Source organism: Artemia sp. Qi Xiang Cuo, chromosome 11, assembly GCF_049724085.1.
Source record: "Artemia sp. Qi Xiang Cuo chromosome 11, ASM4972408v1, whole genome shotgun sequence".
Lineage (NCBI taxonomy): Eukaryota > Metazoa > Arthropoda > Branchiopoda > Anostraca > Artemiidae > Artemia > Artemia sp. Qi Xiang Cuo.
This window is the reverse complement of record NC_142804.1, coordinates 59,176,884-59,204,295: the sequence shown is the minus strand read 5'-3', so window position 1 is coordinate 59,204,295 and position 27,412 is coordinate 59,176,884. Positions and strand designations below refer to the sequence as shown.

The window sequence follows — 27,412 nt, the reverse complement described above, 5'->3', positions numbered from 1 at the left end:
AATTTAAATCAACTACTGTTGCCGAAATTGGATAAAATAGGATAAAAAAATAGGAAAATACGGACAAGAAAAAAAAAGCTAGCTATGGATTAAGTTGTAGTATATGAGCTTTTAGGTATCTTAGAAAGTCTTCGAGGTAAATAATTATCTAATAATTGGCCATTCTGGATGAAAAGCCTTGGAGATGCCCGAGATACTGACCCATGAGGGTGTTTTTAAGTAGGCTACCCACCTTGGTAAAGGTCTATAGTAGGGGGTATTGAGGAGGAAAATTTTTAAAAAAGCAATTCTGACTTCATAAAGTGAAGAATAATCATAGCTAACACATTTTAGCTGCAACTCCACTAGCCCATAGCCTAGGCTACTTTGATTTTTTATCAATTATCATCATGTATTTTCCTTAATTGATTATTTGGTAAAATTCTACTTTAGCTACTTTTGGCTATCTTAGAAAGGGGTTTGGTTAGGAAAATGAAACTTTCAGGGATGGGTCTACAGGCTAAAGTATGTCCTGGAAAGGTATTTTGAATTACCCTCCTCCACTCCTTCTCCGTCTAGAGGGTCCTGACCTTTGATGACCTTTAAAAATCTGTGTGTCATAAAAGTGAAACCTTGCAAAATAGATCTTCTGCTTAAAAGAAGTACAACAAAATTGTTTTCAGCTTCATGACTTTGCTCAATTGCAATTTATAAGGTTTAAAATATATGCAAATACATTTCCTAAATTTTGAAAAAAAATACTCATGTGGCTTAAAATTCTACTCAAATAACAGAAATTGCATTTTCAGAACTAAACCTAGAGAAAAAGAAACTGATAACTGAAAATTAAGGTAAAATGTTGTTTTGTCAAAATTTCAATAGGTATAGACCTGTCATGTAGGCAAATTTCAGGACCCTCTAGAGGGAGAAGGAGTGGAGGTAGTTACTTAAAAATACCTCCCCAGGACACACTTCAGCATGTAGACCCATCCCTGAAAGTTTCATTTTCCTAACCTAACCCCTTTCCAAGATAGCCAAAAGTAGCTAAAGTAGAATTTTACTGATTATTTTTTTTAAATTTAATTTTCCTGTGGGATAAGGTTTACATTAACAGACTAATCAGCTAGAAAAAAAACATACCACTAGCATCAGAATTTAATCCTGAGTCCAAATATAACACTCATTTCTGTTGCAAATTATTTTCAAAATTACTTCTAAGCTTCTTTAAGTTTCTTCAAATTTCCTGTTTTTATCACAGAAACGTCATGGTGGCAATTCAAATTGAAAAATACTAAATTTTGCTGAAAGCTGTGATTTGAATTGAAATATACTAAATCTTGTTGAGCAGTGATTTGATATGATGCTAGTGGTATTTTTTTTTATCTAGCTGATTAGTCTGTTAATGTAAACCTTACCCTTCCTGTGGGTAATGGTCCATGAAACTTTCCAATTTGGTGAAGTTCCCTGTTTGCCTCTAGCATGGTTTGGAACAGGGGTCAGTGGTGTGACTTTATAAGCTCAGCCAGAATCATCTCTGAATGGCTTCCTAGTGAAATCTAGGAAGGTAAACAGGTATGGTGTACAAAAGCACAATAGGGTATGGCTGGTCCTCAACCTCCCATTTGTGCTTCCTGGATGAAGGACCATGAAACAGAAATCAGCACTGCCAGTAGGCTATTAGCAGTAGAAATTTGTCACTTTAGGTGAATACAAATTTCAGGGATGTTTTAAGAGCCTAGCCTAAATTAATGCTATAGGAAGGTGTTTCCAATGTGCTAAATCAACTGCTTTGCTATTCCCAAGGCCTGAAAGGTTTTATAGAAAATGGATAACTACAAAGACAGCTAAATAATCCTTGTTGGAATTGCTGAAAACCTTAAAACCTACCAGTCTGACTTTAGATTAAGACTTTGTTCTTTAATTTAGGTTTTGCTCTTATTTTCACTGACCTAAGTATTAAAACAAATTCCAATCATCTAAGCAGGATTTTAAGCCATATAATCTGTTTTATTCAAATTTTAAACATTGGGTAATATACCTATCACTGGTATACGTATACATGACTGCCTTTTTACCAGGACTGTTTTGGGTTAAAGTTTATTGCAGGTACAGGGTAGAAATCAGATAGGAACACAAAAAAGAGATATACCATCAGATTCTCCATTCAGTGCTCCTTCCAAATATAATAATCACCACCATCCAAATAACATCCTAGACTCCCCCTAGTAAGACCAACAATAGCCCTTGACTATATTTTAAAGTTTATGGATTTGCTAGGAATCTTTTGAGCTAATGTGTCATCAAACTAAAAAAAAACAACAAGCTTTTGTGTAACTTATTGATAGCAGCTATTATTATGATTAGGAAAAAACACTAGATAGAGAATCTAATAGCATACCATATTTATATTGTTCCTATCTGGTTTTTGCCCTATAACAAATTTTAGCCCTATTATGCTGGTGTGCTGACTACCACCAGAATATGAAGCTTTTTTTCTAGAATTCCTTAGTGATATACAAATTTTTTAGTAGTTTTTTTGGGGATTCTGGTCAAGAGTTAAATGTTGACATCTTTTTTAGGTAGGTAAAAAGTAGATTAGTATAGTTCATGTTAACAATTATGATTTTAAAAATCTCTGTTGATGTACTTTCTAACTATGTATAATGCTGAATTGTAGTATATTATAAGTCAAATTATCTTTATTAAAGTCAGTACCATATTTCTACCTGATGGCACATTAGCATGTATCATTTTGCAAAATCTTCAAAACATTATAAATCAGGATTTAAGAGAGGTAATTAAGGGTAAATCCAGTTTTTGTTTTAATTCATTATGCAACTGAAAGATAAATATGCTATTTTATATGACTTTCAACTTTCTTTCCAAGCATAATAGTCGCTACCATTCCAATTGGCTCCCATTTTAACTGAACCTCCATTTAACTGAATACCCATGTAACTCAACCCCCCATGCAACTGAACCCTTGTGTAAAAAAAACTTTGCCTTTATTGCTGGTTCAGGAATGATAGCTATTACTTAGATGCATCTTAATAGTAAAAGTTTATTGTAGAAATAAACCTATGGGAATTTTTCAAAAGGGGGGGAAATGCTGTCAATTCTCCCTCTTCTGTTTTATTTCTCCAGCCCTAATAGGGCACTAGAACATCATAGCAAGCTGTTTAAGGTCATTTGAAAGCTAATATTTACATTTATGCACTTTTTATAGTTTCATTATGACAATGCTATCATAAAATTCCTTGTGGTACCAAAATGGGATTTTAGTGTCATTTCTGGAGTGTAAAGGTTGAAATCACAAAAGGTCTACCACTAACAACTCCATGAATGAAAACACTTAAATTGGTGTTTAAAATACTCCCCGCCCTAATCAAATTTGAAAGTAAAAAAAAAAGGTTTTGAAAAAATTACCAAGTCAAAAAATTCATTCAAATACAAAGCTGATTCATTAATGACAGATGCTATTTGTTTTCATTTCAACACTAAAATTAGCTACAAAACAAATTCGTGAGAATAATAAAAAAGGTACTTGACACCTAGACATGTCTTTTTTTTCTAGCACTAGTTGGTCACTGGAACATTGTAGGGGTGATTAACTAGGTAACCATCCAAGGTTCTAGAATTAGTATTTTAGCCCCCCCCCCCTCAACCCCATAAAGATGGGTGCCATTTCTGTTGGTCTTGTATGGAATGACCCAAACAAAATGCATTTACGTATCTTCAAAAATCAAACTGAAAGAGCTTAGAGGAAAAACTCCTTACCTGAGCACTAATTGAAAAGCTCATAGTTTGCATTAAAACCAAAAAACACCTTATTGGGCTATGATTTTGGCAATAGACATTCCTGAAAGTTTCTTTTAATTTTGAAAAGTTCTAGGATTACCAAAATGGGTAATGTAAGTTAAAAACTGCAAACAAAGCAAGACATAATATTTTGACCTTATTATCAGTGCTATTTCAATCTTATTCTTAGGCCTTGGGTTGAGTTGAGTCAAAGATGGCTTAGCTTGATGGGGGTTAAAATAACATTAGGCTTAAGTTAAAGATGGGTTCATTTAAATAGGGTTGAGCTGAATGCAAGGGCAGATTCAGGATTTTTTAGGAGGGGGGGTTGCAAAATAGGTTGATCCAGTAAACTTGCATTTGGAACAAGTTTAATTAACACAAACTTGCATTAATTAAGTAAATTACACTACTTTAGACAAATTAGGGGGGCACCCCTCTCGTCTCCCCTGGATCCGCCACTGGTTGCATTGGGCTGCAGTTGAATAGGGTTGAGTTGTATGGTGGTCCAGTTAAACAGGTGTTCTGTTGCACAAGGGATCAGTTTCATGGGGCTTCAATTAAATGGGGTTGAGTTGTGTGTGTGTGAGGGGGGGGTTCAGTTGAAAAAGGACTTAGTTACTCAAGGGTTTGTTTGCACCTGTCAAATGCACAAGGGTTCAGTTACATGGAGTTCAGTTACATGCACACCCCATCCTAGACATAATAAGAGTGGGATTAAGAAATAATGATTTGAATTAGTTCTTTTCCCTCCTTACAACTAGGTTTTTTAAGGAATGAGGTTGACTTCATTGAAATAATCATTTTGAGAAAGAGTCATCAGTTTTTCAGAAAATTATTTTATTTATGGAAATAATCATGCAGAAATTACAAAAGCATGGAAGACATAACTAATTTAAGTTCTTATGCTAGAATGGAACAATAATTAAAAATAGCCGTTATTTATTTATTTATGATGTAGATAATTTCAAAGACCACACTGCCCATCCAGACAATAAATAAAAGTTCAAATAGGGATAAAATCCTTTTAATTGACAGTGATAAATTTCACAAAAATACTAGATAATTTGATCACATATGCAGTGACAGTCATCAGTAGTAAAACTAAACTAAAACAATTAAAAACAAAATTCATATACAAAATAATATAAAACTACATATTGTTTAATAAGTGTATTGAACTTTACTCTATCAGATTTTAATAAATTATTGGTGATAAAGTTCAAACCAAATTCACCCGTGTCATGATTTAAAGCCATATTCTTGAATAAAATTGTCTTAATTTCAAGAGTTTTGCAAAAATTTTCTTCAAACCTTGGTCCCTAGAAATCAAAGATGCATTATCAAACAAAATAAAATTGGGCGGAAAATCAAAATTACGTTCCGAAAGGGCTGAAGTGAAATCTTCAGGTTTAGAATTTTTCATTAAAGCCGATGAAACAGAATCTTTATGCTGTAGTAATCTCATTTCCAAATTCTGGTTAGTACATCCCACATATAAGCTTCCGCAAGTACATTGGATCTGATAGACTCCACTTTATTGCCCCAATGAATTAACACTCTGAGAAGAGTGGTAAATTAACCAGACTTTTTGAAAAAGAAGGAAAAATTTTCTAGAGATTTCTAATGAATTCTTGGAAACAACTCAGGAGAAGGATGTTTTTTGTTCCTTACCATATTTACCCAGGCTAAGTGAAAAACTTAAAAGAATTTTACAGAGTAATGGTCTAAAGGAAGCTTTAAAGAGTAGTAATACTCTGTAATTTTCTAAATTCTGGGAAGGATCTAATTTCATTGGGGCAACAAAGTTGGGTCTATCAGATCCCATATACTTGTGGAAGCTCATATGTGTGACCTACTAATTCTAAGCCTGAAGATTTCACTTCAGCCCTTTCGGAACATATTTTTAAATTTCCAGACCATTTTATTTTGTTTGATAATGTCCCTTTGATTTCTAGGGACCAGGCTTAAAGCAAAATTTTTGCGAAACTCTTGAAATCTTATTCAAGAATATAGCGTTAAATTGTAACATGGGTGAGCTTGGTTTGAACTCTATCTACGATAATTTATTAAAGTCTGATAGAGTTAAGTTCAATCCACCCAATGCAATTAACCTCTGTCCAATGTAAGTTCATTCAATGCTAATGAACCAGATCCAAGAAGGTCAAAGAGACTAGCTTCTGTTTTTGCTTTGAAAAGAATAAGATAATTAAAAGATATGTAGTTTTATTTTATTTCATATATAAATTATTGTTTTTAATTGTTTTAATTTAGTTTTACTACTGATGACAGTCACTGCATATGTGACCGGAATATCTAGTATTTTCGTAAAATTTATCACTGTTGATTACCAGGATTTTATCCCTATTTGAACTTTTATTTATGTTTTTGATTGCCTTAATAATAGAAATCCTGTCTGTAAAAATTTCACTTGATATTTTTTTTTACATGGGCTTTTAGTTTGTTTTTCTATTTTTTATTGAAGCTTAAAGGGAAGTGAATAATAAACAAGTTAGGAAATTTTAATTTTATTGCATTTTATCAGATTGTCAGCCTTCATCAGTTTTACAGATTGTTTTCCAACACACTGTTGAGGCTTTGCATTGGTGATTCCTTGGCAAATCTTAGTAGAACATTTCTTGTAGGTTCACTAGTTGCTTACAGGGGCCGATCCAGGATTTTTTTTAGGGGGGGGGCAAAATAGGTTGATCCCAAAAAAAATTAGGGGGGGGGGCAAAATAGGTTGATCCAATAAACTTGCGTTAGGAGCAAGTTTAATTTATTTATGTGCACTAAACTTATTGGTAAAAAATATTGGGGAGTAATTGCATACTAAGAACTTAATTAGCAATTAAGGTTTGATAATTAAGCTTTAATATAACATTTTATCACCTAAATTTATTTGAAATCTTCTGCGTTTTTCATATTAAATCTGTAAGTGTGGTCGCTTTTAAAATGATGCTGCCCATGGTGGCGAAATTTGTTGTTTCTGATTTGCAAGAGTTTTAAGAGACTAAATAAATGCAGCACCAAATACCATCTTACTATGACCTAAAATAGTCTCACTGAGCCTTTAATTGCTTTCTTGTTTTTTTTTTCAAAACATATTGACAACTGTGGTTATAGAGACCATTTCACCGATTTTTTTGCTTCATACCATTTAGGTCACTGTGCTTTCAGGAAATAGTAAACAGATACTCTTCGAATTTTAAAGAAAATTCAGGGTTTTTTCTGACAAGTTTTGGGGTCTAATGCCTGAAGAAAGCTGCTCTAGGGCACTTTGTAATATCCTATGAAATCAATTTTTGATAACCCTGGCACTTAGGTGTGTTTAATAATATAAAGAAGTGCTATTGCTGCATCTAGCATTTTCAATTTAGAAATATATGTGCAATGTCTAGGCCAGAGCTAAAGCCTTTATTGCCAGATTTATTTTGTATAACCTAGGTTCAGTCACAGAAACCTAGATACTCTGAAGATTGCTTATTTTAATGAGTTTGTTAAACTTCGCCCACATGATCATTACCTTGGCAAAAAGGGTGGAGGGGTAATGGCTTTTTGTCGTGTTAATTTGTTGAAGTGAAATCATTGTGACCTAAATGTGACGAAGCAAAAAAAAAAAAAACGGATTAAATGGTCTCTATAACCAAAGTTGTCACTACGTTAAAAAAAAAGAAGAAAAAAAAAGACGAGAGCAATTAAAGGCTCAGTGAGACTATTTTAGGTCATAGAACAGTTAGATAATATTTGATGCTGCATTTCTTTAGTCTCTTAAAACTCTGGCAAATCAGAAACAACAAATTTCTCAGTGATTACTAATTTTTTTTTTTGTAATTGGTTGCTGTAAGAATTTTAATGTTCTATTTTCTTTTATGGACCATTAGAAGAGATAGACAACAATTTATTATTACAAACAAACAACAAGTACAGTTTAACGGCCTCCCCAAGATGTAAAAAACTTGCCCGATGGCCTGACAAAATATTACTAAAAAAAGAAGAGGAAAAAGTAACTGCCAGTTTGCAAGGCAATTCTTAATCAGCATCACATACCTTATCTTGTTTGTTTTTATGGTTTATTGTTATGATTGGCTTAGAAAAGTTTAAATTCTTTCTTCTTAGAACTGTTACACAGTGGTTTCAATTTTTTTGTAATGAATGGGCAAGAGCTTTAACCTTGAAGTGTTTTTATAGGGCTACTAGAAGATGTTTTTAATAATAATGTTTATTTGTTACGAGTGGCTAAGGGAGTTTTAATCTTCAAATTTTTATTTGCAGGACTGTCTGAAGATGTTTTTAATTTAAAAACTTTTCAAATGGGTAGCTAAGATAATTTACCCTTCAATGCTGTTTTCAGGAATATTAGAAGATGTTTTTTGTTTGAGTACTTTTTGCTTTTGAGGAACTAAGAGAGTTTTAACTTGTGGAGTTTTCTTTTGAGAACTGTTAGACGATATTTTCAATTCTAATGCTGTTGTCAGGGCCTAGTTTCTTCGAAATACAGAAATTACCAGAAAATGGATCCATTTTTAAGGAAATTAGGAATCAAAACACCAAATAAGAAAGGACAGATTGTCCCACCTGGACACATTCTAATGGCAGAAAGATTAAGAGGCTCACCCATAGCACAGCTTCTTACCGGTAGGGATCATTTTTACCAATTTTTTATTTTATTTTGTTTTTAGATAATAACACAATACAGCCATATTCAAAATTTAATACTCCAGTAGAATACAGAGCAGGATCATACTGCTCTGTCAGGGGTAGTAATAATTTTAAATTCATACCTAGCCCATGTCAAAGCACCAAAGATTCTCTTCTATTCAGGACCCAATTTCCTTTGAAGTCTTTCAAAGGAAACCAGTTTAGACCAGTTTAGAAGCCAGTTTAGACCTGTTTCTACCAGTCAGTTTATAAAAGGGCTAGAAATGCATTAATATTTATTTCAATCCTCTTCAAAATAAATATTTGTCTTCAAGAAATTGTATTATATGGTGAATAATCGGTTTCTGGGCAAATTTTCTGTAATATTTTGAAGGTAAGTAGTTGAGTTAAGCCAATGAGTTTTCAGGATTATCGAGCTGATTCTTCAAAATGTAAAGGCAAGTTTGACTGGAAATGAATTGTTTACCCTTATATGAATCTACTACAAAATGTAAAAGAACTTCAGAGACCCTTAAAATGGTCCTATTTTTATTTTTATTTTTTTACAAATATCTGATGCTCAAGAGGTTGGCATCTGGCATACAACGGTGGAACGGTAGAGACAAGGCTGTAGAACAGACCAAGATTTAATTCGTATCTCTTAGTAAATTAAAAATCAATATATGAAAGTTTTGAGTAATATTTTGCTGAATGAAGGGACTAATAGATATTAATTTCTTAAAATTTATAAAATAACACTATTTGCATCCATCCAAATTCCATGTGCAAGAGCTTTTCCTGTGGTAGTGATATGGATTGGTGGTTGCGACTGCTACAGATTGTACGTATTATAACTTCACCTTTCTACAATCTTGACTAATATATTGCCAAGTACGAGATGAATATTTGGTGTTAATGTTTTAAAATTATAAAATCCAAATGTTTGCATCCACATATTGCATCTATAAGAACCTTTTCTGCATTAACAATATAAAAGGGTGCTACAGACAAAAAAAAAAGTAAAAACGAATGATTGGGGCAAGGAAGGCATTTTCGTTGAAGCAGAACGGGAAAGGCGAGGTCAAATGGAGGAAAATTGACTAGGGAAAATGGAATTTTTCTGGGGGCTATAAAGGACATTGCTGGTGAAATGCAAGAAAAGCTTTATTGTCCTTTCCTTGAGAGTGGCCAGTTTGGCTCTCTGAAGAAGTTAGGCCTGGCTTCTTCTGTGAAGAAGAAAGATTGGTGACTGGGTCACCTTCTCAGCAGGGGCATCCCCCAGGCCACTCAGCGCGTCCCCAGGTGGCGGATAGGGGAACGCCCTACAGATATGTAGGGTATCTCCATTGAGTAGGAGGCGCGGACCAAGGGGGGACCCAGTCCCTGGGGGTCCTTAATTGAAACTGGGGCACCCTCGCCCGGGGGCCGTAAATACAGGCGGAGGAGGAAGAAGGCCCCTCGGATGTACACTCAGCAGGGCCCACCGGCGTGTGGGCAAAATCTCTTCATTGCAAACCTTCTCCCTGGAAGAGTTTGAAGGACATAGTGAAGCAGAAAACCATTATGGGAGGATCCCTGTTTGAAGGACAACTGTGAAAGGGTAAAGGATCCGGTTTTATGGACAATAACCTCTGTACGCTTGTGGAGAAAAACGGCTTTCCACATCCACCCATTTAGCCTCGAAACCGATTCTCTTGAATTCATGAAAAAAAGGGTCCAGCATTATACGAACATCTGCAACGGCGTCCGGGGTAACCGACGAACAACCCATTTTGATGGATGAAAATGCGATTTTACATGCTACCGCGTCCGGGGTAACCAACGAACAACCAATCTTGAATGATAATAATGCGATTTTACATGCTACCGCGTCCGGGACAGCCGACAATCCTAGGCCTAGGACGACCCCCACCCGGGGCGGAAATCCACACGGTTCTTTCGTTCTGACAAAAACCTCCCAACACTTGGGGATAGTGAACATCCAGAAACGCGCCGAACCGGCTCAACTAGATCTTGCCTTTAGAGAATTACAGAGACCCAAGTGGGACTCTCTTGGCCTTTTCGAGGCTCGCCTCCTCTGAACAAGTGAGAAAACCCTCTCTGGAGCCTCCCTCTTGCTGTCCGGCCGCAGGGACAGAGTTCATCGACAAGGTGTAGGATTCTTCGTATCATCAACTGCCAAAAAATCTCTAATCTCCTTCACCCCAGTCTCAGAAAGAATAGCCGTCTTACGACTAAAGGGAGCTGCCAAGAATATCTCTGTCGTCCAAGTCTATGCCCCAGAAGTGAGGAAGAATGCGATGAATTCTATTTCACACTACAAAGCGTCAGTGACCAAATCCATAAGAAAGACGTACTGATTGTCATGGGGGACTTTAACGCTATAGTAGGTATGGATAATACCGGTCGATCCGATATAATGGGGACTTTTGGCCACAGAAAACTCAATGCAAGAGGAGAACGATCGCTCAACTTCTGCCAAAAAATCGAGTTATTCATAACGAACAAAATGTTCAAACACTGCCATCGATGTAAAATGACCTGGAGATCCCTAGACGGTAAAACCGAGAACATGATTTATTATACCCTGATATTAAAGTGCTGGACGTCTTCCGTACTAGACACAGTAGCATTACCTGGAGCAGACTTCGACTCTGACCACACTCTCCTGATGTCAAGGTTCAAGTTAAGAATGAGAAAATTGCAAAAAGCAACACAAATCCCAAGATTCCAGCTGGATCTGCTGCCAGATTCCACAAAAAGGCAGACCTACACTTCCACTCTATCTGAAAAATTACTGGAGATCCTCAAAAATCATTCTTCCCTGACCACCGCTAACAAGATGGACTCCCTGAACGAGCCGGCTTCATCAGCAATCATAGAGACAGCTAATGACGTCCTTGGAAGAAAAACTCCAAATAAAAAACCACGGATCACAGATGAGATCATTGCGCTATGCGAGGATAAGCGACTTTTTTGCAATAAATCCGACCGTCACAGTTGGGATACTTACAAGCTCCTCAAGAAAAGAGTAGAGCGATAGATCAGAAAGGCACTACGTAACCACCTGCGGAAGAAATGCGAAGACTGCGAAGTACTGTCTAAGAAGGGGAATAGCGGAGCAGTTTTCAGAATGGTACGCGAGTTAAGCCGGAAAAAAGAGCCGCAAACATTAGTGATCCTGGAAAAAGACGGAAATGAGATCTACGATTCAAAGATGAAACTTGAAAGATGGAAAGAATACTTTAACGATAAACTGAATCCCCCAGTAGCTGCGGAACCTGAAATACTAACCCACTTCCCAATACCCGACCAAGAACTCAGACCTCCATCTCCACTCAAGTAAGAAACCCAGTCAGCATTCAAGTCACTGAAGCATGAAAAAGCCCCTGGTCCAGACGGAGTCACCGCTGAACTCATTAACGTCAGATCAGATGTTTTAACTGATCTATATCATGACATTGTATCTGTGGTGTGGGAAACCGGCCACGTACCCCGTCAGTGGTGCAAGGCTGCCATTGTACCCATTCACAAAAAGGGTTCAAAGAAAGAGTGCGGAAACTACCGTCCGATCAGCCTCACGAGCCATCAGTCACGTGTCCTGACAAAAATCGTACTCCGACGCATACAAGCAACAACTGCCTTTGCCATTGGAGAATATTAGGCCGGCTTCCGCCCTGGAAGATCAACAATCGATCAGATATTTATCGTTTGGCAACTCATGGAACGACATATCGAATTCAACCAAGAACTCTACCAACTATTCGTTGATTTCCGTCAGGCATTTGACCTGATATGGCGTGAAGGACTATGGCATATCCTCCTTTACTACGGCATCCCTTATGAGATAGTCCAAAAAATCAAGAGTCTGTACGACCAGTTCCGAGGCCAAGCAATAACCGTTGATGGGTTGTCAGAAGAGTTTACAACTTCGTCAGGAGTACTTCAGGGTTGCATCTTATCACTACATCTCTTCAACCTCTTTCTGAATGCCGTTTTGTCAATGATGCAGTCGGAATATGGTGCAATAATAGGAGGGGTGCTAATAGAGAATCTTGCCTACGCTGATGATATTGATGAGCTAGCCAACTCTACACAAGAATTGCAGGCACAAGCTGATAAACTCTACGATACCACAAAGCCGATCGGGATGGAGATAAATGCCAGCAAGACCAAAGTTATGTTAACTACGAGACGTGAACTAGACAACCCGCCCATTATCACCATAGGAGGGAGACAGGTTGAAACGGTTGACCACATCCTATACCTTGGTAGCCTACTCTCCTCAGATAATTGCCATAGTTCTGACATGAAACGTCGACTTGTACTTGCTAGCTTTAGCTTCCAAAGACTAGCCAACCTCTGGAAAAGTAACCACCTATCCAACAAACTCAAAATGCGCCTATTCAACAGTTTAGTAATCTCCATAGTTATTTATGGATGTGAAACATGGACTCTGAAAACCGAAGACAAAATAAAACTTCTAGCTTTTGAGGTGAGATGCCTCCGTCGCATTTCTAGAATCAAATACACTGACCGAATCACAAATGGGTAAGTACGTCAAAGGCTTCAGTCCACTGAAACCATACTCAGTAAAATTCAGAAGCAACAACTGCGCTGGTTCGGCCACGTCAAGCGAATGGAGGCAAGCCACCTTCCGAAAATTAGCCTTGAAGGATTCCTCCACGTCTTTTGTTCACGAGGCAGATCACGAAAACGATGGGTGGAGAAATTCCACTTTAAAAACGTCAAGATAGCCCCTTAATCACGTACCGCACCTGGTAGAACGATGCGCCGAGCCCTTACGCATGAGCTAGCAAGAGGAGTGGCCCCAAAACGTCCCACGAGGATGACCGGGACCTAAGTTAGTAAAGTATTTTGTAAAAGAATATTAAATGAAAGAAAAACAAAAAAAAGAAGGAGAAAACAAAATGTAATAAGTAAAAAAAATTATAAAAGGACACTAAAACGCAAACAATTACAGCAGTCTTAAAAAAGGTGGATAAGATGGTAGAATGGACAGAGATTTAATGTTGTATCCTTTTGTAATTTAAAAGTTAACATATGCGATGTTTAAATAGTATCTGTTGCTGAATATGAAGTGAATGAGCCACCACAACAGAGAAATCCATGGGGCTCTAATCTTAAAGGGGTCAAGTCAAATTTCTGTAATGTATGTTGTATGTAGAATAGTCTTTTATATTGTTTTCAATGACAGTGTCTCCGTTTCAGAGCTTTTTTTGTAACTATTTTTTTCAGGCTGAATAAGAAATATGGGGCCACTAGGGGGCTCGGGTGGGCTATTTGAAATGAATAGAAATACAACTGGCCTTACTTTCCAAAAATATTCTAAGTGTAAGACTGTTTACTAAACACTCTTATACTTAGAATCCTTTAAGCAATGAAATCCTTTAAGCAATGAAATCTGAAAGATTCACGGTTAAGAAAAAAAGTCCTCAGGCTCAGCCTGACAATCATTGAGAGACCTCCAATGGGTAAACAGCAAAATGCAGGACAGTTTAATAATTTGGCCAAAAATTAACATTAATCAATAATCGAGTGGGGACTGCTACTGATGCTTCATTGGTAGTTTTAATGTCCTGCTGTGGACATTGCAGACCAGTTTTACATTTAGCTACTGGAAGAATGTCCTATCCCCACTAGGATTTTGGGACGGATTTAGGCATAGACCTATTCTTGCTAGTCAAAATATGCTTACATGGAATGTTATTACCTAATTAATTTTCGTATTTTAGACTGTTTTCATTTGCTCCTTGTCTTATTTTGTTCGTTTAATGCTCCCAATTATTTTAGCTGCTTCTTCAGTAACGCTTTCCCAAGAGCTAAACTGCTGTGGAATTGACTTTTGCCCAGATGGTGGTACAGCTGTTATATATTTCTCACAGGAAAGTCTGCCACAATGGGAAGAACAAAAAGACAAAATTTTAAAGTTGCGAAAAGTGAGTAGCTCATAACTATGTGACCAATCGAAATAAAAGTCACAACGAATGAAATGCTATCAGTATAAAATACCATTAGTTGGCTCAAGTCCACAAAAAAGAAGTTGCTAGCACTACCTCCCGAGTTTGAGCAGATCGTGTTACAATAGATGCTGCAAGTTAGAGGCTCAAGACCCCTTCAGGGTTTGTTATGCATTTGCTGTGGATTAATACGGGTTCACTCATCGTTCCTTATAAGGGCTGACCTGGGCATGGGGTCTGAATTTCAACTGCCCCTAAAACATGAAGGATTATACAAGAATCCTTAAATGAAATGGTTGTATGGTTCTATGACTATTGGCGTAATACAATTTTTCTGAAAACAAGTTTGCTCCTAAAAAAAAATCTGAGGAGGGGGGGTGATTTGAAATGCCAAAACAATGAATCAAGAGGATGAGGTTTTTCGTGGCAGTATTAGGGTGACCCCCTCGCCCCTCTTGGTTAAGCATGTGAGCGTAATTTTCCATTTTACCCTCAAAATCTTTCTGCTTTAAGATGTGAGAAGTTGCATCCTCAAACCCATTTTACTGACTTGATATTAATTTCTTCAAATTTATATGTGAGCTAGGGGGGGGGGAGGCAAACACTCTCTCCTTCCTGTTCATCTTAATGACCCCTCCTGAAAATAGGGTATTAATACCCTCTGTTTTAGGCTTCAGGACCCCCTCTCTCTTCTTCAGAATGACCCACTCACTATCTTTCGTCTAAAAGCTTTGTGATACTGTGCAATACTGTGCATAAATGAATTAAATGTAAAATAGATCAGCGAATTCAAATTAACATTCTAAATTATTTTCCTCAATAATCCTGCATTTTATATGAGCTTCATATAAAACGATATTAATAAAACCATCATATAACTTCATATTAAAAACTATAAAGGATTTGGGCCCTTTTTGAAAGAAAAGCTTTTTTGTGCCACAAAATAGCCAAAATAGTACCAAGCTGTGGCGTGATCTGTTACGTTATTCAAAACGGCGGTAGAACTAAAAATTCATTGAGATTTTTTTCGGATGCTCTCTCCCAAATTTCCTGGGCCACTGGCTCTATGCGATCGCTACTTAAAAAAAAAAACATCATTGGCCATACTTTTCCAAGAAAAGTGAAGTTTTGTAAATAAAGGCCTGAAACTCCTTTCTAGGATTTTCAAAAATATTAGATTCTATAGTGTCGTTTTGGCCAAGAATGTGCCCCTTTTTGGGGCTGTTTCTGCCCTTTTCCAAAATTAATTAAAAAAACCTATTTTCATAAAATAATTTTTTAAAAAAAAAAAAGTAAAGAACTCAATTAAACCAAAAAATGAAGAAAAATAGAATCAAATAATCTACCAAACATACAACTGTCACAAATCAGTATCAATAAATGAAACCCAAAACAAACAGAAATTAAAATAAATAACAGAGTCATACTCAAAACGAGCAGAAATTAATATGAGTAGGGTTCAAAACTCCTCTGCTTTCTAAAAGCCAGAATGTAATTTGTTCTTTACTGAAAAAATCCAAATGAATTTACTAAAAAAAGTGTGCATTGTCAGTTTAATATACATATGTTCAGGTTCAGGTTCTTTTATTTACAAACTAAATACAACTACAATATGGGTATGCCTGGCTCAGAGTCTAGCTCGTATTACCAGGCAACCAATAACAAATAAAAACAACAAAAAAATAATATATAACTACATTTATATACAATCACACTCTTTTGTTAATAAATAAAAAAAAAATGTATGACTTACCAAGCATCACCCCAAGCCAGCAGCCAAATGGAGAACAAATTAAAACAAAACACCAATAATAGTGAAGTGAAGCGATGGGAAAACACTACCAAGAGAATGAGTCAGCGGGACGACCATAACTGAATTAAAAAGATAAATAAATAAATAATGAAAAAAAAAAAAGATCAAAGGGTTAGTAAAAGAGTTTTTAATTGTCCCCGCAGTGTACCAACAGAAAGACCAATATTAAGACCCGACCCATGCGCATTCCAAAGTTTGGTTATGCAGTGCCTGAGTGAGAACCTCGATCTCTCAGTGCACGCTCGGGGTTCAACATGCTGAGAAGATTCATTCGTTCCATAATCATGCTCACATTGGTTAAATAGTTCCATTGCATAACAAAATTTTCGGTAGAATTCTAGCAAAATACTTAACACAAAACATCAATCCATGAAAGAATAATAATAATTCCACAGGAATTAAGGAAGGAATATATACTTTTAATTAACGATTTTGATGGTAGGGATATTGGGGAGGGGATGAAAGTCTTCAGAATACGCAGTGCTTTGTTTTGCTTTTTTTGAAGTGGTTTTATACGAGTTTTAAATGTATTCAGAAAAATCAGGGGACAATAAATCAGATAAGAATGGACTAGGGCAAAATATACCGATCTCATTGCATGACATGGTAGAATAAATTTCAAATGCCGCAATATTCCAACATTCCTTCCCAACTTCATCCGCAATTTAGCAATGTGTTCCTTCTAACTCATATCCTGATCAACTAGCATACCTAAATATCTCATAGTACATACACGCTTTAAATAAGTTGATTCATCAATGGGCAGTCTAATAAGTTCAAGTAATGACTGGTCAGTACGAGAGAAAATCATGAACTTGGTTTTTACCAGATAATTTTTATGCACCTAACCAAGTTTCTATCCTCTCGAAAGCTGCCAACACATTCTTTTGAAGTGAAGTTTTATCAGTAACACAAACTGTGGAGGCCGTATCGTCCGCGAATAGGACGTATAATCCAAGATCTTCCATCGCCCTGTTGGTGTTGTTAACATATATAAGAAAGAGTAGAGGTCCAAGTATGGACCCTTGAGGAACGCCGACTTGACCAGTGATACCAAATGGTGAAGAGGTAGCATTTCCACCATCCAAAAACGACTACGCCCAGTCAAATATGATTCAATGATAGAATTTGCAGGTCTGCGTATACCATAATTTTCCATTTTACGAAGCAAAATTGCATGACAAATAGTATCGAACGCTTTTTTTTACATCTATAAATATAGTAGCCGGAATTTTTTTTTATCCAAAGTGTCATGTATATACTGTGTGAGTGTCAGAATCGCATGTTCAGAGCTATGACCCTTCCTAAACCCAAATTGAAGGTCATTAAAACATCCCCTCTTATCAAAAAACTTCACTATGTGGTTGTAAAGACATCGTTCAATTAATTTTGCGAATGAAGATAGGATCTAGATTGGCATGTACTTTCTTGGATCTTTCACGTCATAACCCTTATGCAGGGCTAAAACACGTGCAGACCTTAAGAAAGTTGGAAAACGTCCACCGAAAAACATAAGTTGACAACATGAACCAAAAATTCCGTAACATCAGGCATTATCCCTTTTAATAGGCTTGTCGACGAGCCATCCGTACCTTCCGTATCTTCCGACGACCCATTCTTCAGTTGGTATGTAACTTGCAGTAATTCCTCCGCTGATGCCGGCGTTAGGGAAAGAGAGCAATCTGGTGGAGGCGATATGGAAGTAGAATATGCTGAATCGGATAAGCTTCGATTTGGTGCCTCAAGCGATGTTACGTGACCAATATTCGCAAAGTGCTCATTTAGGACACCAACAACATTTTGCTTTCCTTTAACAATATTCTTGTCTTTTGGTGATAATATTTCTTCCGGAAGGATTTTCTTTTTCCCAAGGAATTCATTAATAATCAACCAATTCTTTCTTGGGGACCCTTCAGCATTTTGCAATTCATGAAGATAGTATGACTGCTTTGCTTGTCGCAGTAGCTTTGTCAGACAATTTCTGTACTGCCGAAATTTAGCCTGATTTTCATGTGTAGGATCTGCCATTAATTTCCTGAAGAGGTTATTTTTGGTATGGATAGAGGACAGAACAGCAGCTGTAATCCATGATTTCTTTGGTTTAAATAACGCCTAGCTTGCTGTCTTCATAAAGGGCATGCCTTGTTAAGTACTATTTCAAACTGGTTGATGATGCAACCTTCAAACGATACAGCTTTGTCCACGTCGTCACGTTCTAAGCATGGAGACCGGTCGACTTGGGACAGTAAACTTTTTAGTTTATCAATTGAAGCAGCGTCCAGTCTTATTGACCTCAAAAAAGAGGGTTTAGGGGGGAAGCCACTTGAAGGTTGCACAGGATCATAAAATGGTCCGAAGTACCTTCAACTATAACGTTACAACCCAGTGTCTCGAAATTTGTGAAAATATTGTCAGTTAACGACGCTGACCACTCCATGATTCTCGTCGGGATCCGGCATGTTGGAAGCAAACCCGCGGACATACAAATCGTTACAAAGTCAACGGCAACATTATTCAAAATCATTGAATTCACATCCCTATGTACATTACTAATATCAATATTAAAGTCACCCATCATCTTAAACTTAAATTTTCTTTGGGTCGTCAGCGAGCTAACTTCATCGAACTTTTCTACAAATTGTTTAGCAGCCAAACTCGGCGGCCTATATAGGGCGCAACTTAACACTTTCGAAGGACTTAAATCTAGCTCAATAGCACAAAATTCAAATGACATCTCTTCATAAAGGTAATCATAATCATTCATTTCTCTTACATATATGCTATCATTTACAAAAAAAGCCAACCCTCCTCTCCGTCTACCTATTCTATTTTTAAATAACGACTTATATCCATTTATTTGAGCTAGTTCAGAAGATTGCTCATTTAAAGACGTTTCACATGCACCAAAAACATCGATCTTATGGTCGGGAAATCAATGCATGAAAGAATCTGTCATAAATTCAAAGGTCTCCCCTCCAACTCACTCAACCTATCGTGAGTTCCACCACAGCCATCACCATTCAAATTAGAAAATAATTAGAGAATAATCTTAATTAATTTTGATTTCTTAAAGTTATAAAAGTGAAAATATTAAAGAAAAATTTTTTCATTGCCCTTAGTGTCGTTAGTTACAGTAACCGTAGAAGCAGCATTAAATGAATACATATAGCGCTTCTGGCTAGCTCAAAATACACAACCTTTGAAGGTACGAAGGTGAAATTCTCAGAGAATATTTATGTTGTACGGATGACAACCTGCCATGTGTATGCAGGTTGTCAAAAGGGCATATCAGCAATATCTTAGGAACAGTTTCGTGTGCGAAATTAAAACTGACAACGGCTGTTGTGGGAGATGTTGAACTAACCAAAAGACAATATTTGCATCATGATACTAATGCTTCTACTCCTACAACTACTGCTACTAAAGCTAAGAATACTACTATTAACTGTACTCCTACTGCTACTACTATATATACTGGTGCTACTACTACAACTAATAAACATAAGGGTATGAAAGCGAAAATTTTGGGCAATATTGTAAGTGTATTGAAATAAATCGAAACACATTATGCCTATTGAGGTTGTCAAGAGGACGTATCAGCAATGCTTCAGGACCGGTTTATGGTATTAAGTTAAAAATTTCATCGTGTGTTGAAGGAGATGTTGGAAAAAAAAGTGCTATTTCCATACTGCTACTAATACTACAAAAACTACTGCTACGCATAATTACTGAACCTTTCGACAATGCTGAAAAGATTGATGTATCAAAACTTTGTTTGGATATTTTTTATGGGAGATGATGGGCGTAGGGAGGAGGGGAGGGGTTTCTATCAAATCACTTTGACTCTTAAAAAGGGCACTCTAACTTCCAATTTAAAATCAAATGAGACCGACCTGAATTTAGAACGACCGCCCATTCCATAAGCAACCTTATACGTCCCCAGGGCATAGATTAAAGCCCTTGCCCCAGGTCTCTGGAGGGTTGTCCAACCCTGGAAGCATTTTTTTATGTTCTTTGGACTATGTTAAACAAAATTGCCATCACACAATTTCAATCAGATGCATTTGGTGAAAAGAGGGGTAGTTGGGTGCTATTTGACCTCCATCACTATTAGCTCTTAAAAGGGAACTAGAACTTCCAATTTTAACCAAATGAGCCACCTCTAAAGCTTATACAACCATCCCTTTCATAAGAACCTTAAATTCCCCAGGAGAAAAACTTACAACCCTTGCCCTCAGGCTCTGGTGGTTTGTATCATCCTCAAAAGCCTTGTTATATCAGATTTTGACTATTTTGAATAAAAGGACTGTCTCAAAAAATCTATTGGATACATCTCAGGAAAACACAACGTGTTCGTGTGTGTATGTGTGTGTGTGTGGGGGGGGGGGTATCTGTGCTCTGCTCACCTTATATGCCCCATGGGCATAACTTACAACCCTTGCCCTGAGAGCTGTAGGGGGAGGGGTTGTCTTCCTCACAGACATAATTTCCGAAACGTTCAACTACAACGAACAAAATTATTGTCTCAAAATTTTGATTGGAGGCGTTAAGGCAAATGATGAGCGTTGAGGGGGAGGGGGCTGTTTGCTCTCAAATCACTTTGACTCTTAAAATGGGCAATATAACTTCCAATTTCAAATCAAATAAGCCTCATTTAATGTTTATGTGGCCGTCCATTCCATAAAAACCTTATATGCCCTCATAAAATAACTTACAACCCTATCCCCAGGGCACTGGGGGTGCCCTAAATGCTCTCCATAACGTTTGACGCTTAAAAAGGAACTAGAAATTCCAATTTTCAACCAAATGAGCCTCTTCTGAAGTTAAACAACCATCCCTTCCATAAAAACCTTAAACACCCCCTGGTCAAAAATTATAACCCTTGCCCCTAATCTCCGGGTTTTATTTCAACCTTAAAAGCCTTGTTATATGATATTTAGACTATTTTCAATAGAATGGCTATCTCAAAATTTCTATTAGATGTATTTCGGGACAATACGACGTGTGTGTGTATGTATGTGGGGGGAGGGGGTAGCTGCCCTCCGATTACTTTGACTCTTAAAAAGAGCACTAGAGCGTCTGATTACCAATCCAATGAGGCTAGTTCGAATTTTAGAATGAGGCCACTTTCTATAAAAAAAACCTTATATGCCCCCAGGGCATAACTTACAACCTTTGCCATGAGGGCTGTGGGGGGGGGCGGTTGTCATCCTAAGACATAATTTACGGACCTTTCAACTACGTTGAACAAAATGGCTATCTTAAAATTTTGATTGGATGTGTTTGGGGAAAGGGTGGGCGTGAGAGGGGGGTTAGTTGCCCTCCAATTACTTTTGACTATTCAAAAGGGCACTAGCCACTTCAATTTTTAATCGAATGATTTCTTTTTGAAGTCTCTATGATAGGGCTTTCTATATAAACCTTATACGCCCCCAGGGTATAACTTACAACCCTTGTCCTGAGGGGGGGGGTTTGTCATCTTCAAAGACATAATTTTCGGACCTTTCAACTACGTTGATCAAAATGGCTATTTCAAGATTTTGATTGTATGTGTTTTGGGAAAGGGTAGAGGTGGAGTGGGGTTAGTTGCCCTCCAATCACTTTCGACTATTAAAAAGGGCACTAGCCCTTTCAATTTCCAATCGAATGAACTTTCTTTGGAGTTTATACGGCATAACTTACAACCCCTGCCCAGAGCACTGGAGCGGATGGGGGTGGGGTTGGTGTCATCCTCAAAGACATAATTTCCGGAAGTTTCAACTGCGTTGAAACTGCGTGTATGTGTTTGGGGAAATGGTGGGCGTTAAAGGGGTGTTAGTTGCCTTCCAATCACTCTCGACTATTAAAAAGGGCACAAGCCCTTCCAATTTCCATTCGAATGAACCCTTTTCGAAGTTTCTACGACAACTCCTTCGATACGAAGTGCCCTGGTCTAAACAAACCAAAAAATAATACATTGTGCCAACATCTTTCTTCACTTAGGCAGCGCTATTGCGCTGCCTATGATTTCGTGAATTTTCTCACACTACTAGCTTTTGATAAGTGACTAAAACTATAATAAATGACGCGAATCAGTATGAAAATTTGATTCTTTTATATATAAATATATTTTTTATTTATAAAATTCGGTTGGATCTTGTACATATATCACCTTTATTTTCAACAATTGATAGAATTTCAAACAGATCGATTAAAGAATTAACCAATGCTTGGTGGTCAACTGACCGCTATGGAATAGTTCAGCTAATGAAATCACAATATTTAGATAATATTCTAAGAATTAATTAATCCCTGGTCAAAATTATTATTTCCTTTTAAAAACGTCAAGGAGCTGCAGATTTTACATCTATGTAAATATAAGACCTTATTATTGTGCTAGTTGGATTCTTGTGCTAAAATTGAAACAACTACCCATTTTTATTTATTTAAATTTCAATAACTTTTGAGTTTCTTTTTAGTTTCAGCCATCTAAGCTTGGAATTTCAGTTTGATTTTTTTTTTTTTTTTTTTTTTTTTTTAACAAACTGGTGAATTCTGATATTCATTTTTTAATCCAAGCAGTAAAGTAGGAAAGAAACTAGCTTACAAATTTATTTCTAAAAAAAAAAAAATAGTAAGGGGTTTTCCTTCTTTTTCTTCAAAATTTGCCCTATGAGTTGAGCGCCACTAGCTGGTTGTGCTGTAGAATTGTTTTGGGCGTGAAATAGATTACTTGAGCTACCTTTTTAAATACCTTGTTAAAGTTACGTCAAATTGATGACTTTCTTGGGAGGATAGGTGCACCTCATTTAAGTTTCCCCAAAGCGAGAATCCTTGCCTAGCGAAATATGTATATGCAATCAAGGCTGTAACCAGTATTTTTATTCGGGGAGGGGGGTTTACAAAAAGGAGATTTGTGCAACTTCAAAAATCTCAAGATGGGTTAGGTGGTCGACAAATTCTTTGCTCATTTTTTTGATTTTTCACATATGAGTGGGACAATTTGAGGGGTGAGTGGAGAATTTAGCAAAGTGGTGAAACAAAAGCACATTACGAAATCACTTTCTAGCTTTCTTGGGAATTTTACCACCCTATTTTGGAATTTTACCTCCCCAGTTGGGGTGGGAGGATGTCGTAAGAGAAGATTTAAGTTAAATGGGAACTTCCTGGGAGGGGGTAAAGAAGGAGGCTTTGAATAGATGGGGAGGGACGAGGAGCGTGCGTATCTATGTTAGCCCCGCGCGGCTTGGTACTGCAGTGAATTATTAGTGGTATTATTTTGATAAATTGTGATTTACCTGTAAAACCTTGAATTCAAGATTCTTCTGAACTTTGTAGTTGTGTATTAAGTAAAGTTTCTGTATTCATATCTATTTCTTAACTCGTGTTCGTGCTTTCTTTTTTCCTGACTTTCAAAATTTTAGGCTTATCCAGTTCGAGGTATAATCATCGCTGATCGATTACCTTCAATACAAGTACACTATTCCAAATTGCAGCAATTAGTTGTTGGTGATTTGTCAATGGAGCTCATACCAGTACTTGATTGCTCAGAAGTCCCTTTGATTCTAACATCTTTGGTGGGTTCATTTCTTTCTTGTAGTTATTATGGTATTTTGCGTTCTCTATTTGGTTCCTGCTTTAGTAGTCGGTACCTGGCAAATTTATTTGACAGATCCCGTTGGAAAAATCTCTTAATCCAATTATTAGCTGTTGTTTTTTGCAATTAAATTATTTCCAAATTGCTTTTATTGGTCGTTGGTGACTTGGCAATAATGGTTACACCAATATTTGATGGCTTAGAAGGTCCTCTTATTCTAAACCCTTTGGTGGTTTATTATCCGTCGTGTAGTCCTTATTAGAAACGATTTGACAAAAAAAGTTAATATTAAAAAAGTGAAAAATTTTTAGTAAGTGAAAATTGGTCAACCCATAGTTTGACACATCTTAGGTTCAGGGACGCGTTTTTTTCTTCAAATTATGGGTCTACCGGTTTGAATCGTTTTATCTCCCTATTTGGCTAGTTTCTACGTGGATTTCCAAAAATTCTGTTTTGATTAGTTTTTCCTCAAAACACTTTCCCGTTTCGTTTTGTTGATGATATTTCTTCTGGTTGGGAATATGGACATAATTCTCTGAAGGATTTTTTAGTACATTTAAACTCTTCCGATTCGAATCTTCAATTTTCGCTGGACTTGGAGGATTCAGGGGAGCTTCCTTTCTTAGATGTTCTACTTCAAAAAAAATTCCTAATCTTGAATCTTCTCTTTATAGAAAACCCACCCGCAATGGTCTTTATCTGCATTTCTCGTCAAACCACCCTCCTTCTGTGAAAATCATGTAGTCTCAGAATTAAATTATATTAAAGATATTTTATTCTGTAATGGCTATCCCATTAAACTTATTGAACAAATTATAGATAGAAGATTAAGAGAGGTAAAACAAGAAAATGAACCCATTCCCCTTGACTCAGTGTCAAACTTTGAAGATTTTTTAAGAAACATAATCTTTCTGTTTCTTTCAAAAACGAACTAAAGGTTGAACGTTTTTTTCCATTCTGGGAAAAATAGAACAGACCCTATACTTGGCAGTGGCGTTACAGAGTCAGGGGCGGATCCAGGATTTTTTTTGGGGGGGGGGCCAAAAGAGGTTTATCCGATAAACTTGCGTTAGGAGCAAGTTTAATTAACGCAAACTTGCGTTAATTAAGTAAATTACACTACTTTAGACTACGTTAGGGGGGGGGGGGAGGGCGCCCCCTGGATCCGCCACTGTATAGAGTCCCGTGCTATTGTGGGAAGTTTTATTTTGGAAGAAGCTTTCATCAATCAGGAGAAAGACTGCAATAAAATAAATAAAATAACTAATAGATAAATAAATAAAATTAATAAATAAAATAATAAATAAATTTTATTCAATAAATAAATCTCTAAAATCTGAAAATAAAATGATCGGCTTGACTCTGTCTTAGCCTTCCATGTTTTTGAACATCCAGATCATTTAGTTCTTTTTGACGAGACAATTTTGATTTTTAAAGTAAATGGTTTACATAATCTTAAAAAAATATAAATAGAGACCTTTCTTCAAGTAAAGATACTGGAGATATTCCTATAAACCCAGTTCACGATAACTTAATACAAAGAGAAATCGAGTAATATTATTTCTCATTTTAAACCAAGATAATTTGACCGTATTAATAACAATCAGGTCAGTAGACAAGCTGCGTTAATCGCTAGTGATTGAATTTTTGCCTAATCTAATTTATGAATGGTCTTTCGTTTATTCTTGCTTGTTGTTTAGTCTGTTAGATCCAGTGTTTCTTCTACTTTGCTACCGTTCGGTTCAAAAAGGTTATTTTTTGTTTTGAGCACCGAGAACGACTTGACAGAGGTTCTCGCCGAAATATCTGTTTTTGTCTTTTCGCTTCTTTTTTCTACTAACTCAAAATTACCCTCGTTTTCTCGTTTTTTTTTAAAATTATATATTATTATTATTTTCGCGTTTTTTGTGAAACGCTTAGCAAATGGTTTTTGGTAATTACCTCAGACGTAAAAAAGTAGATGTCTAAGTACATTGTAGCATGGACTTGGTCACACTGACGTCAAAAACATTTTTTAGTATTTGAGGGTCGAATCATTGTTAATTTCTCGTGTAAATCGTTTTTTAAGGAATCACCTTATAAAAGTGCAAAGTTAAGAGTCAAGTGCTTTTATATCAGGATCTAAAAAGTGAAGTTGTTAATTTGGACACAGAATGGCTCGAATTGACGCATATATAAACTTTTTTTATTTGTGCAGTTTTATTTTTGGGATCGATTAAACAGACGGCTCAATTACCAGCCATTTTGATAGAATTGTTCCATTTATAAAAGATTTGATAACTGTACTCTATTCTTTTTGCTAACTACCATGTATTTCCGCTCTTATTTAGAGAGATGAAGATGGCAGCCATAATCAATTCGTACCAAAGAGTCCGCGCCAAAATGTTTCACAACATGTCAAAGCTTTATGCCAAATTCCGAAGCTGGGCGAAAAGAAGGCTCAGCTTTTGATTAACAAATTTGGCTCAATATCCTCGATTGGCTCGGCAAGTTTTGAAGAACTGTCTAAAGTTGTGGGAACTCAACCAGCTAATAGCATAATTGAATTCTTTTCTTGATTACTGTTCAAATTAGCTTGAACTTTTTTAAGATGTGTGCTATGTAATGTACAGGATGAACGGCCAGGCTGTTTTGGCAGCTAATGCCTTTAGCCTTTAAAAATGGGAATTAGGCACCCTTTTTTATTATTTATACAAACGCCTCAACCTAGCAAGTGGTCATGAGTCTTTTTCAAGGTAGGTAAAAGCCACGGGTTACATCGCCGCCATCTACATTATGCCAATAACTTTGTTTTCAGAAAAGATTGAATTATATTTCCTTATTTGTTTGCGACTGAGGAGGGTAGCTACCCCCCATTGGCCTAAACCATTAGTTAAGTTTCGCTAGTTATAGAAAATTTGTACTTTAGTTTGAAATCTTATCTATTAAATAAATATAAAAGGACGACTAATGCCACATGCACATTCCCATTCCGTAACATAAGCTACTTAACGTAAGAATTTAAAATTGCCTATGATTGATCAGCTAAAAATAATCAACCAATTGGAATTGGTTTTGTTTTCTAATTGACCTTAAGTATGCAAATGTGAACGGAAGAAAAACCAATACGAATCCAGCATAATCCTTGTTTTCTATAAAACTTTAACTAAAAGAAGAAGAAAGTTGTGTCCCTTATCCTAATGTGAAAAAAATTGTCTAGGAACTAATGTCACCTTGACTGACAAAAATGTTTTCGAACCATTTTTTTTTTTTTGGCAAAGATTGGTTTTCAGCTCCTGATAAAATGCTGATAGAAAAAGTTTAGGTATCATGTTTCTTCCAGTCCGGAACTTATTTTTTAAATTTGTTTCTTTTTGGTAATATTTTGTATAAAAAAATTCTTTATTTACTCGTGCCCTTGTGCCCTTATGAAAAACGTATGTTTCAGTGCTTTCTATTTTGTGCAAATTTTGTAGTAAGAGTATCTATTTAAGAAATGTATGTTTTGAAAACTTTTTGTTTTTGTACTTAATTACCTAGTCATTATCATAAAGAAAGATAAGAGGAGAAATATTTGAAAACCCCATCTTAACTCAGGGAGAGTGAGAGAGAGAAATTTCAAAACGAAACGTTCAAAGAACAATA

The 27,412-nt window shown here is 36.4% G+C and overlaps 1 protein-coding gene across 3 annotated transcripts; it reads left to right on the top strand.

Moving 5' to 3' along the window:
- The first annotated feature begins 21 nt into the window (after positions 1 to 21).
- On the top strand, positions 22 to 27,226 carry LOC148947183 (Fanconi anemia core complex-associated protein 24-like). Of its 3 annotated transcripts, none has more exons than XM_089097309.1 (5): positions 22 to 136; positions 8,053 to 8,415; positions 14,233 to 14,378; positions 23,616 to 23,768; positions 26,119 to 27,226. In XM_089097309.1, exons 2-5 carry the CDS (start codon positions 8,292 to 8,294, stop codon positions 26,344 to 26,346), a joined length of 651 nt encoding a protein of 216 aa, XP_088953435.1. In that variant the 5' UTR covers positions 22 to 136; positions 8,053 to 8,291; the 3' UTR covers positions 26,347 to 27,226. The 3 variants fall into 3 exon arrangements, with proteins under 3 accessions (XP_088953435.1, XP_088953438.1, XP_088953437.1); XM_089097312.1 differs by having other exon boundaries at positions 46 to 99; XM_089097311.1 differs by having other exon boundaries at positions 47 to 115.
- Positions 27,227 to 27,412: the final 186 nt, after the last annotated feature.